The 13,529-nt window shown below is 42.6% G+C and overlaps 1 protein-coding gene across 1 annotated transcript in view; it reads right to left on the bottom strand.

Annotated features, from left to right (window-relative positions):
• Positions 1-13,529, bottom strand: part of SETDB2 (SET domain bifurcated histone lysine methyltransferase 2) — a 79,645-nt gene continuing 66,116 nt past the window's right edge. Inside the window, exons 14-22 of the mRNA XM_055542153.1 lie at positions 12,432-12,565; positions 7,859-7,893; positions 7,591-7,662; positions 6,322-6,377; positions 5,416-5,598; positions 4,961-5,009; positions 3,854-3,985; positions 2,608-2,679; positions 1-733 (exon numbers count right to left, since the gene is read on the bottom strand). Of these exons, the coding sequence (XP_055398128.1) occupies positions 594-733; positions 2,608-2,679; positions 3,854-3,985; positions 4,961-5,009; positions 5,416-5,598; positions 6,322-6,377; positions 7,591-7,662; positions 7,859-7,893; positions 12,432-12,565 (873 nt within the window). The 3' untranslated portion in view covers positions 1-593. The remainder of the gene's footprint in view (positions 734-2,607; positions 2,680-3,853; positions 3,986-4,960; positions 5,010-5,415; positions 5,599-6,321; positions 6,378-7,590; positions 7,663-7,858; positions 7,894-12,431; positions 12,566-13,529) is intronic.

The raw sequence follows: 13,529 nt of genomic DNA, 5'->3' as shown, positions 1-13,529 counted from the left end.
ATGTATAATATTAAAATTTATTATATCAAAGAGGCATTATGGGCTGGAACTAGTCTCAAAAGATAAAAACAGTCTATGCATTTAACGTTTACTGAGCATGCTAGCTGCTGGAAACGTGACAGGGAGAAAAACAGGAATGGGAGTTTCTGCCCACAGGCTGCTTACACTCCAGTGGTCTGATGTGCGATACAGTGGCTTACACCGAGAAGAGACGTGAGGAGAAAGGATGATCTCGGTGACGACCTCACAGCAGAACGTGCAAAGGCCCTGGGGCAGGAGGACCTGGCATCCACTTGGCTCACTGGAGTGGGGGAGGGGAGGAGGCCACTAAAAGATTTTTAAGAGCCATGGGAAGCATGGTCTAATTTACTCAAGTAGACTCTGAGGAATATTTTACTAGTGGGAGAGAGGTAGAAGATGACAGTAAGGAGGGGGAGGCAGATGTACCCATCAGCAAGAACAGGTAAGAGCGGGCAAGGACCAGAGACTCCCTGGGGGCCTGGTGCTGAAGGTGTGTGGCTTTCACAGGCCGGTCTCCAGCTTTCACCCTGTTTGCAACTGTGCTCGATTCCTGGCTTAGGAAATGGTGCTTCTTAAGAAGACAGGGAAGAATCTGAAGTGGAACTTGACTGAAGCCCAGAGCACAAGGTTTGTTTTAAGTCCTGGAGTAGCTCAATCTCTTCCTTCAGCTGCCGTCGCCTCTCTTCAGATTGATGAATTTGATTCTCTATTGCTGTGAGAAGGAAGGTATTCAGGTTACTCAGTGCTTCTGCACATAATGTACTGTTTCTGGCCGCTTCTGAAAGTGCTCAGTGCACAGCACTGTGCCCCAAATGAAAAGGGTCCAGTGTCTCGTGAGTTTTCATGCCTTTGCTTCCTCTTCTAGTTCAGGATCGAATTCTAGTATTTATCACACTTAAGGCGGGCCCATAAATCTTTAAAATTTTGTATACAATTAGAAAAGGTAGCTTCTGTATATCTTTGAGGACTTGAAAGCAGCGACTGTATAACCTTCATGCTGCACATTATCCATTTATTGGGAGAGGATGTGGTTAGACTACCGAGGGTAAGGCAGATCTTTCAGACAAATGCATCCTAGTTTTAATGTTACATAAGAGCTTCTGGCTTTATTTAGAAATAGGAGTGCTTTTATTGTGGCAACTTAGAAGCTACTTTAGTTAGGCTTTATGAATTTATACTACTACTCAATGGCAATGTCATTTTTTTAAAACGTGAAAATGGAAGAATATTAAAATATATACATACACAGAGTATCTGTATATCTGTAGTTAACTTTCTGGAACATTGGAAAGGCTGAATTAAGCATGAGAGTTACCCCTTGGAGCGTCAGAAGTTAAATCTTCTAAGTTGGTTCTCATGCAATTCCAAATAGTGTCTCCTCCTAACAGTCTCTCTTCCTGGTGCTCACAGCCCACAAACAACACACTGTACTGCTCCCAACTGACTCACCTCGGTGCTAACATGTGCTAAACATGTCACTTTAATACAAAAGAAAAATAAACACAAACGAAAGTCAAAATACAAAATTGAGTGCTTTCAAAAAAAAAAAGGTACTCCCATTAGAAGTATGCAGACAGTCTCGAGAGACTGGTAAAAAAAAAAAACAAAACAACATTGTTGGTAAATTAAAAACAACATTTTCCTGCCGATTATAAATGTAACACAAAATTCAAGCAGAAATGTGTATTATGAAAACAAAAATGAGAAAGGCTTGTGCATACTGAGAGAGGAGTATGAACTAATATTTTCTTCACAGGGAAAGTATTTTCTTAATACATTTGCTGAAAAGACAAATACATCTCAGGAAAAGAACAGAGTGTAGGCCATTGTTCATTTTCAACTTCAGGGGGAGCCCTCCGCTCCTGCCTGGGATGTGCCCGGCTGTGTGTGGCAGCCTTGTGGGGAAGTCAGGTGAGACCCATCAGTGTGGAAACCTAGGCTCTTTCAAAGGCATCTGGAGCAGCGGTGAAAGGACCCGTGCTCAGTGTTTTATGGAAAAATTATGTCTCTGTTTCCAGCAGGTTTTTTCAAAAATTTCTTGGCAGTTCTTTTTTGATGATGAACTTTAGAATCGATCACAACTTTCCCTCTCCCCCATTAGATTTGAAGGTTAATGTTGGCAGAATTGAAATTTATATACATCACACCAAGTGAGAGGGAGATGGTGGCATCATGATTTATATCACAGCCTCACCCATTCCTGCTGACGTTCAAACATGGTGCCCAAATACTTCCATTCTGCGGTCAATTTTCTGTTGTTGTTTCTACTTTTTTAAATGAGTTTTTTTCTGATTAGGAAAGTATTTTGTGTCTGTATTAAATGTGGAAAATACAATGAGCACTAAGACAACAGAAGTTACGATAGTCCAGCCACTTACAGATACCTGCTGCTTCCATCATGGGCAGGTTTCTGTGCACGTGTGTTCCTTCTGGGTGTGAGGGCTCATGTCTGTAATGGGCTTTTTAATTGAATGAAACTGAACTGAACAGTCTTCTAGAATAGGACTTTTATCACCTGACTAGTGTTATATTAATTTCAGTATGGAAGTATTTATGAACTCTGCTGCTCAGTTATAACTCACATACCTGCTTGAAAGTTTACAAGTGTGTCTTCAAACAATCTACAGTCAAAAAGTGAAGTCCCGATTTCTTCATAGTCTGGAGGGAGAAAAACATTTTCAGTTTTATATAGACAGAAACACCTCACAGAGTAACCCCAAATAAGGAGCAGCACACAGAGCAGGCACCCCCTGCAGCAGCCTCCCCAGGGAACTTGCTGGAAATGCAAACTCCTAGCACCTTCACTGGATCAAAAAGGTCCCTGGCCCCTCCCAGGAAGGGGCCACCGTGTTAACAAGCTCCCCAGGTGGTCCTGAGGGGCATGCTCAAGTTTCACATGTGCTTGATCTAGAGACAAGAATAAGCAAACAAAAGAATTTACTGGGTGATCTTTGGCAAATGTTTGCTTATAACTTCACTTTTTGGTTTTGTCCTATAGAAAAAAAAAAATCCCCTTCAAATAATCATATATTTTACACTGTTCCCTAAAATACAGTCAGGCTTTTCCTTTTAAGACAGCTATGCTGCTAACCACCTGTGCGGTCAAAAATCCAGGCTAAACTTTATAGCCAGCCCCCCAACTATGCAGTTCCTTGATCTGTGGTTTTGCATCCACAGATTGGGTAGTATTTTATCGTATAGTATTTACTGAAAAAAAATCAGGTATAAGTGGGCCTGTAAAGTACAAACCTGTTATTTAAGTGTCAGCTTTATTTATAATAAAGCTTTTAAGCTCCTAACACAGCTTATAAGAAGGGTACGTGGCTATATACCTGCGTGTACAGATGGAACTTAAGCTGCCAAAAGAGCTGTTTTGGAAAGGCATCTTTAAACCCAAATCAACAAAAACGTTAAAATTTCTTTATGTTTTATAGTTAAAAAAAAAAGGCAAATAGCTTTTTAATGAACAGAATCTGAGTCAAATCAAAACTAACATAATGAATGCCGTTCTCAGATCTTAGTAGTGAACATGCTTAGTTGCGGGGAGGGGGCAAGTGTGTGAGTGAATCTAGTTATGAACCTCTGGGAAAAACACTAAAACTTCCAGGGCACCAGGCTATTTTTTTTTCTTTTACTACATTAATGAGTTTGTGAATTACTTACATCCTGTTGACTTATAGAGATCTGGATCAATAAACTTTATTAAAGAATGAGATAAAGAAGGAAAAGAAGAAACAGCATAGAAAATGTGTACTTTAGGAGGGTGTTTGTTTTGTTCACGATGTAGGTCTGTGAGACATCTCTGTATGTAGAAAATTTGTTATTTCAGTACCTGATTCTGCAGTGGTCTCATCCATGAGTCTTTCCTGAATCAAATGGAGTTTGTCTAATATTTCTTCAAATAAAGTGTCAAGAAGCCCTGCTTCTTTACATTTCTTGAGAAAAGCAGCTTTCACAATTGCATCTAAGAATAAGAAAAGAATTTTAGAAGGACATGGTACGTCTCAGGGCAGCCATCCCACATCCACTCACTTCTTCAGACTTTCCCTAGTGGTGGATGAGCGTTATCTGGTAGCTCAACTGGTAACGAGTCCGCCTGCAATCTGAGAGACCTGGGTTCGATCCCTGGGTTGGGAAAATTCCCTGGAGAAGGGCATGGCAATTCAGTCCAGTATTCTTGCCTGGAGAATGCCCATGGACAGAGGGGCCTGGCGGGCTACAGTCCATGGGGTCACAAAGAGTTGGACATGACTGAGTGACTAAGCACAGCACAGCACCTGTATCTTTTCTATTAATTTCACCATAGCTCTTTTTTTTTCAAGCTGAAACAATGAAATGTTATAAAAAGGGAAAACAACTTCTCTGCTTAGAATAATGATGTAAATAGAATTTTCTAAAATTTAGCTTCAAATCTTTGAGATAGTAGTCTCATTTTTTTTCTGTCACAATTGACTGTTTATCATTATGGAATATCTATTTCCTTAACTGGATACTGGAGTGGGCAGCCTTTCCCTTCTCCAGAAGATTTTCCCAACTGAGGGATCAAACCCAGGCCTCCCGAATTGCAGGTGGATTCTTTACTAGCTGAGCTGCAAGGGAAGTCCATTTCCTTAACAGAAAGGTAAAATTACTGGCTCAGCCTCCTGGGGTGTGGGGAGGGGATCACAGGGTGAGGGGCATGTCACTGGACTCTGAACTCGGGCAACCCTGGCTTCTGTATCAAGAACTGTATCCTTTCCTAATACTGAAGAGCAGTGGACCATCCCACCCTGTTACCTTGATCTGTTGAGATTTTGATGGAGTGGATAGTCATGACAGAAGATTTCTACTCTCACAGTTCACTACTACAAGTCCAGAAGAATAAAGTGGGATACCAACTCTAAAATTCACAGTAATAAGTACTGTAAGTCATATTTGTTACTGAAAACTTATAGCAAACCTGTGTGTCTGCCGTCCTTTTCCTTCTTCAATGCCATTCTCTCAGGTGGCTAGGAGAGAAGAATCAAAACTACTTTACACTGATTTTTTACTGCTGATATTTAATACAGTAAGTCCTCTACATATGAACAAGTTCCAGTCTGAGAGCACGTTCGGAAGTCCAGTTTGTTTGTGATTCCAACACTAACCTAGGTACCCAACTAACACAATCAGCTGTACGGTACTGTAATGGGTGTATGATACTTTTCACAGAAATAATACAGAGCACACCAAAAGCATTTGTAGTGGCACAGTACCTTGAAAAGTACAGTAGTACAGTATAGCAGCTGGCGCACGGGGGCTGGCTGAGTGGGAGGAGGAGCTACTGACTGGAGAAGGGAGAGGAGGTGGGAGATGCTCTAGAGCTGAAGGGTCGGCAGCGGTAGGAGGTGGAGGGCAAGCCGCAGCTTCACTCACGCCTGAGGTTGAGGGCACAGGTTCTGGTTCCTTGCTGGATTCAATTCTATCTACCCTCTTGAAAAAGCGATCCAGTGTTGTCTGGATGGGAGCTCTCTTTTTCTCATCACAGGTGACGGGGCAGCACGGGACTGCGTTCTGAACGGCTGCTGCAGCCTTCGCATGCCGCTCTACGTTCGGGTCCTGTGCTTGAAATAAAGATACTGTACTACTGTGGTCTCTGTACTGTAAAATGCACAACAGAACCACCACCTGTAGAGGGTGCACACCGGTGACAGCGTATGCCAGCCAAGTAACCGGCTTATGTGACTGGACGTGCGAACACACGTCCGCGTCTTCGAAAGGGTGCAACCTGAAGGTTCATATGTAGGGGACTTACTGTATTGCATAAAATGAGAAGTTTTATCAAATTCAGTGATATGCCTATGGTGAAAGTCACGTCTGTAGGCGTAAACATCAAATGTATTTTTGTGTTGTCTAACAAAACCGTAAGAGGTGTAACAAGCCCCTCTTGTATAAAGGGTGAGAGGTGAAGGCTACTGGCTCATATTAATTTAGCTTATATGAGCTACTGCAAATCCCCAAAACATTTTCATATGCTTTACCCATAACAGGAATCCAGAAAATTATGAGTCACGTATTAGGGCAAATATGGATCCTGTAGCTAGGAAATACTTGGCTAGGTAAGGATGTTCCATGTACCACGTGTGCTGATTTGGTACCAGGGCACGTATTACAGGAGCCACGGGATGGTCACCTGGAGGTTATGTACTTGCACACCCAAGACACATCCGACTTCTCTTTTGTATTCATCTTATCATCTATCACTGTGTCACCCAAAATTCAGAATGGTTTAAAAGACTGTAGGGAGAAAATTAAAGCTGTAATAAAATGAAGTCAAATTACCTGTACATGATGACGTTTACTTCTTCCTCTTTTTCTTTTCACTCCTGAAAAGCAGGCTGAAAAACAAATTATGTAGACACTGGAATTCGTAAAGGAAAAGACTAATGCTTGACTACATAAAGTGTACAAAGTCAAACTTGGATATGTCAGACTTAAGACTAAATGTCTGCAAAACAAATGACAAAAGGGCAAATTTTAAAATATAAAAAGACCATATAAATCAATATGAAAAAGGCAGCTTAGGTAGAAAAATGGGCAAATGGGGAGCTCTGGAGAAGAGGGTTCATTAAACAGAAAAACAAATTAGGTCACAGGACTGACCAAAAGATAGAGAAATACACTCAATTTCACCCAAAGTAAAGATATTCAGAGGAAAACAATTTTTCACTGGACAGATTAAGATGAAGATGTTTAATATATAAAGTTTGCAAGGATTTGGGTCATTGTGTGTACTGCTGGTGTGGCCTCTAGAAGATAACTAGCCAACAGTTAACCCAGAGTTTCACTCTGCATACGCTTTGACCCAGCTATCTACTTACAGGAAGTCAAACAGCATTGTTAGATACCTGCACAAGGATGATTCCAGAAGAATACTACAGTATTTAATGTGATAGAAAAAGCTGGAAACAAGTGGTTCAGCTATACAACTGAGTAAGATACACAGTGGAAGACTATGAAGCCTATTTTAAAAAATGAGGTAAGATCTACTCACAGCCACTGACAGGGAAGAATCTCTAAGATACATGAAGTGAAAAAAGCGAAGTACAGTAGTAGATATGTTTGTATACACAGAACACTTTTGGAAGAATTAAAAAAAAAAGTTTTCATCCAGGGAAAGGATTCATTACAAATGGTATTACAATTTGCTTTTTGAAACACATTATGGTCATCTTTTCCTGTCAGTAAACATTGATTGACAGTATTTTTTATAGTATATCTGATAAGTTGAAAGGCTAATGGTTGAAGAATGAGGGTAACTCTTGGGTTTGGAGAGCACTGTTTAACACCGCACAGTGCAGCTGGCAGGACAGGGAACTAAGCCTTTACCCCTGAGGGCTGACTCCCACGCACAGACCGCAGCCCGGAGAAGCGCGGGCGAGACGGCTGTTGCAGCTGCGCACAAAGGCTGCCTAACGAGCGGCCAGGGCCCGGCTGTCCTCGGAACGGAAATGCTAATCATGCATTCTTAGGAAAAGTGCTTTCAGGGAACATACAGCAATTGATACTCATTTTAGAAGACAAATAGTCACAAAAGCCACAGCTTTTTACCGTGTCTTGGTTTGGTCTGCTCACTGTAGTGAGAATGGAAGACACCAGACAAAGGCTTCACCGATGGTAGATCTAGTTACAAAGAGAAATTTAGTCCATTATGTACTGCACACTGCACAGGGACCAACAACTTAATTTTAAAAGTATTTAACATTTTAACTCAAAAACTTGTATTTTAACTTACTGAGGCCAGTACATCAGATTATTCCACATCTCACCTAAATGTTTACCTTTTTTAAACCCACAACACTGAATTTTAGATACTTACCCTTTTGAGAGTCAGCATGTTGTTGGCAAAACACTCTGAAAACATGAAATTTCAGAGAGTCAGATATTTTGATTTATATTTTTCAAGTATTATGCCTATTGCTTTGTAACTTAAAAGGGAACTAACCTGTTTTTCATGAGGGCTTAACCCTAAGTATTTATTTTAAAAACAAAATTGCTGGGCTTCCCTGGTGACTCGGTGCTAAAGAACCTGCCTGCCAATCCAGGAGACACAGGTTTGATTCCTGATCCAGGAGGATCCCACGTGGCCTTGGAACAACTAAGCCTGTGTGCACCACAACTACTAAGCCTGTGCTGTAGAGCCTGGGAGCCGCAGTTACTGAGGCCATGTGCCCCAACTGCTGCAGCCCGCTTACCCTACAGCCTGTGCTCTGCAACAGGAGAAGCCATCACAATGAGAAGCCCCCGCTTGCCACAACTGGAGAAAAGCCTTTGCGGCAAAGACGACGCAGCACAGCCATAAATAAATAAAATCATTAAAAACAAAATTGCTGGGATTTCCCTGGGTGTCGAGTGGTTAGGACTCTGTGCTCCCAATGCAGGAGGTGAGGGTTTGATCCCTGGTCAGGAAACTCAGATTCCACATGCTACATAGCATGGCCAAGGGAAAAAACCCCCAAACAAACAAAAAAGCGCTGCTCAAGCCTGCATTCATGATTGACACACATCAGGTAGCCCATACCAGCGTCCCTGGTGCCCTTGAACCACGTGGACCATCAACATGTTCTCTGCAGGGGTGAGTGCTGATGACATATTTCAAACAATATGTTTATTACATAGGGGTCAGTGGGATTTTACTGTATAAAGATCCTGAGCAATCCAACAGCTAAGGCACAAATTTTCATCTGACTATACAAAGTTGCTTTTCCACAATAAGCACAAAATTGGACTTCCCTGGTGGTCCAGTGTTTAAGAACCCACCTGCCATTGCAGGGGACACGGGTTATTAATTCCTGGTCCAGGAAGATCCCATGTGCCACAGGACATCTAAGCCAGCATGTCACAACTACTGATCCTGTGCTACCCCAGCCCACGTGCTCCAACTGCTGAGCCCATGCGCCCAGAGCCCGCGCTCTGCAACAAGGGGAGTCACCGCGATGAGAAGCCCGTGCTCTCCACAACCAGAGAAAAGCCTATGCAGCAACAAAGGCCAGGCGCAGCCAAAAAGAAACAAGAAACTGAAACCGCAAATTGCATGCATTAATCTGCGGAGTGAGTAGTTCTCTAACTCCACAGGCATCGCCCCCAGATCTTTGATCGTCACAAGCCTGGAATTGATCAGCCATAGAAGAGAAGGAAGAAGTGTAGCTGCAGCAGAGGAGTGCTCTGAGTGAAGGAGCTGCCCTGGACCCGGTTTTTTCTGCAGCCTTTGTTCCTCCTCTGCCCCCAGATCTTTTGTCTTTAAGGTGCTGACCCCCAGATGCAGGGTCCCCCACGCCTAGGAGAATGTATGAATTCTTCCCATCTTATACCAGTGCCCGCCTCCTCCATGCAGTTCTCCCAGCAAACCACCCCCCATCCCCAATCAATATTAATCTCCTCATCCTTTGGATTCTGGTATCTCTGAGCACTTTTGTTTGCCAGGTACACTTAATTTTTTATGGAAATTTTCAAACAGAAGTGGAGGAGATGCGATGAACTCCCATGCCCCCACCCATTTTCAACAATTATCAACTGAAGGCCAAGCCAGCTTCACGCAAGTCCCCTCCTGCTCCCATCCTGCCACAGGCTGATAGTTCTGACCTTCTGGTCCTCCCGTGAGGTGATGGGTTTAGTCCACATCTTGTTCCTCTTTATATCACAGCACATAACAACAGGTCTTGTGCATGACAGGCACTCTGAATGTTTCAATTCAATAAAAAATCGATGAAAGTTCACCTGGTACTTGATAGTGTTAGTCGCTCAGTCGTGTCCGACTCTTTGCGACCCCAGGGACCACAGCCCTCCAGGCTCCTCTGTCCATGGGATTCTCCAGGCAAGAGTACTGGAGCAGGTAGCCATTCCGTTCTCCAGGGGATCTTACTGACCCAGGGATCAGACCTGGGTCTCCTGCATTGCAGGCAGATTCTTTACTGTCTGAGCCACCAGGGAAGCCTGATACTCGATAAAAACTATGACAAAAAAGGATTATTTTATGGAGTCTCTCTTCAGTGGTTCTAATATATGATCAGTATTTTTTCAGACTTTAAGGTATAGCAGGAACTTCTTTTTGTTTGACCTTGGAGCTCTGCTAATAATAGTCTTTCACAGTGGGTGTTTCAGGACTTTGGAGAAGTCATAATAAAACAAGCTCTTTGGGAAGGTAAGTAATAAAAGTGAAATAGAATATTACAACCCATGGGTTTCTCTGTAAATCAAATATAAAAAGAATATAAAATTAACATATTCATACATTTCCTGTCTAGTCTCAAGCAAGAAAATACCTATGGAACTTGTAAAATCAGAAGTCAAATTATTTTATAAATTACTTTAGACTTTTTGGAATGTTAGGTTTGCCCATATTTTGGCATATATGGCCCCTAAGCTTAAAGAGGATGTGGTGGCAAAGAGCAAAGTCTCTGGAGCCCTTTAGCCCAGCTCTGCTACTTGCCAAAAGTGTGGCCTGGGTACAAATTACTGTCCCTCAGGGCCTCAGTCTCCTCATAATAGTATGGGAATAACAGTATCTACCTTACTGGACTATTATATGAGTTTTAAATGAATTAATCTTTGCAAAGTACTTTGAAGTATTCCTGGCATAAAGTAAGTGGGTTATAAAGTTAGTGTTGGAAGACTTTGATAAAATTGGGGGGGGAAGTCTACCCTCCATATGGAATTTTAAAATATCATTTAGGAATGTAATAGATATTAAAAAATCGTACTAAAGGTAACCCTCTGGGAGGGATAAATTAGGAGTTTGGGATTAGCATATATATACTACTATATATACAACAGATAGCCATCAAGGACCTACTGTATACCACAGGGAACTCTGCCTAGTATTATGTAACAACCTGTAAGGGAAAATAATCTGAGAAAGCCTGAGCTGAATCACTTTGCTGTACACCTCAAACTAACACAACACTGTAAATCAACTATACTCCCAATTATAAAATAATAATCCTCTCAACACGGATCCTATTATTCAGATACTATGACTGAAAAAAATGTATATATTTCACTGAACTTTAAAATGTCCAGGATTTCCTTGGTGGTCCAGTGATAAACAATTCACCCGCCAATGCAGGGAACACAGGTCCGATCCCTGGTCTGGGAAGAGTCCGCATGCTGAGGGGCAACTAAACCTGTGCGCCACAACTGAGCCTGTGCTCTAGAGCCCGCGTACCCGGGGCCCGAGCTCTGCAACGAGAGGCCACCACAAAGAGCAGCCATCTCAGCAACTCGAGAGCGGCCCCCCATCGTCACAACTAGAGAAAGTCCGTGCGCAGCAACGAAGACCCAGCGCAGCGAAAATAAATAAAATGTCCAGTTCGATCAGAATCTATTCACATGCCCCGAAGAAGTGACAAGTGTCTGCCCGGCTTGTCCACGCTAGACCATCAGTCTCTGTTTTACTCCATCTCATAACATTAAAAAGGTCAATACTGTTAAGACCATTATATAACTTTCTTCACCTTTATATAACATATTCTACACTGCATCTATATATGAAAGAGTTCACTTACAATGACCTGAATCAATTAACAACTGGCTTACTGATTTCCTCTGACTAAACTGTATAATGACTTAACTGACATCTTTCATCAGAAGGAAGATCAAGTTTCTCCGGGTAAAACAAATACACTTGTAGTAGACTTGAAATACGCCTCACTGCGTAAACATTAACACGACAGAATTACTGAAAGACAAGGAGCAGGATCTCAAAGCCAAAACAAGTTTTTCTTCAAGGACTTGATGTCTGATAACTGTACTTGCTGCCTACTTTGTCCTTTTCAGAGGCTATAGTGAAGAGGGTGGTGACATCAGTGGGGAAATGCATCCACTTGGAGACCAGATGGTATAGGGCACCTGTGACTAAGAAGGCTCCTTCCTGTTTGCAGACGAGAGCGAGTGTGGACTGGTTCCCAGCCTTGTGGCCACCTATTAGGTCACTTGCACCCCTATGACAAGCAACACTTTCTGCCAGGAAAGACACGGTGCAGGGAGAGCAAACTCCAGACAAAACCAACCCTGCTTTCCTTCTTACAACTATTGTTGCTGTTTAGTCGCTAAGTTGTGTTCAGCTCTTTGTGACTCCGTGGACTGTAGCCCGCCAGGCCCTCTTGTCCGTGGGATTCTTTCTCCAGGCAAGAACACTGGAGTGGTTGCCATGCCCTCCTTCGGGATCTTTCTGACCCAGAGACTGAACCCACTTTCATGCACTGGCAGGTGGGTTCTTTACCACTGAGCCACCTGGGAAGCCAGGTTCCTAACTGGGCATCTCCCAAACCACATTCCTACTTGGAAAGAATTTGTATAAAACTAGCTTTAAAAAATCTTCTCTTAATCTAACCATTCCATATTCCAATCCACCCCTCCCCCAAATGTGGCTTTAAAACAGTTTTATTAAATACTTATAAATTCCTGTACGTCCATCAACTTGCAGAACTGCGTGGTCGTTCTTGGCACAGAAAAAGTGGTAATTCTTGAAACAGGATTTTAAGTCACATCCCACGGTGGCTCCTTTTTTCCCACAAAACGTGCATTTCTACAGAAGAGGAAATTTACTGAGTAAGCACCTGCTTTTTCAGAGTTTTTGTTGAAAATTAAAAGGCAAGAGGTCATCAAGTGCTATTTTTAAGCTGGCTGCCCTCATGTCCTCAGTTACAAACACTGGGTCCTGACATCTGGCTGCTCGTTTTGGAATTTCAGCACAACCTCAGCTAACTGGAATGTTTTGTAATGATCTGAGTAAAAGAAAACTCTTGTTTCCAGCTCCTGTCCCCTCTCTTTAAGAGATTTCTAAAAAGCAGGGCTGGCAACACTGCCTGGCTCTAGGCAAGAGGTTCTGCAGGCGACACTGAGCCTGTGGCCAAGGGCAGCTCCAGGGGGTGCCCTAACAGCTGTGCCATCTCGAGCAGGCCCCCTCCCCTCTCCTGGACCTACATTCTTCCCTGGGGATAACAGCGCGTGTCTCACAGACGCTTGACTGAGGAGACATGAGAGAAAGGAAGGGAAACCTCTTTAGCATCTATGCAGAAAGGCCAAAAATGTAAAAAAAACAAACATAAAAAAGCTTCTGAAGAGTAAGTTTTTTCCTTACTTCAATTCATTTGATCTCTTGCCTCTGTATTAGTCTATTGGCCTGATAGGAAGGTGGGGTAGAGATGGCTAGAAGGACAGAAACCTAACCATTTGGGGGAATCCCAGCCATGACCAAGGTTGGTTTATATCACACTCTGGCTGCACGAAGTACAAGCTCAAGGTAACCACCTAGCAGAACAGGAGAAAGCTCACACAGTATCCCAAGAGCAGCACAAACAACTCTAAATAAACAAAATGCAAATATGGGAGAGCAATTAGATTGTGCGAAAGGCAGGATGTGAAGTCAGAGTACAAAGAATGATCAGTTAACGCTGGGGGGGCATCTAACTAGATGCACAGAAAAGAAGTAACAGTAAGATCCCTACCTCACAATATATTTCTCAATAAATTTCATGTGGAATAAGGCT

This window comes from Bubalus kerabau, chromosome 12 (assembly GCF_029407905.1).
Source record: "Bubalus kerabau isolate K-KA32 ecotype Philippines breed swamp buffalo chromosome 12, PCC_UOA_SB_1v2, whole genome shotgun sequence".
In the NCBI taxonomy this organism is placed as follows: Eukaryota; Metazoa; Chordata; class Mammalia; order Artiodactyla; family Bovidae; genus Bubalus; species Bubalus kerabau.
Note: the sequence above shows the minus strand (reverse complement) of the source record. Positions and strands in the feature narration are given on the sequence as shown.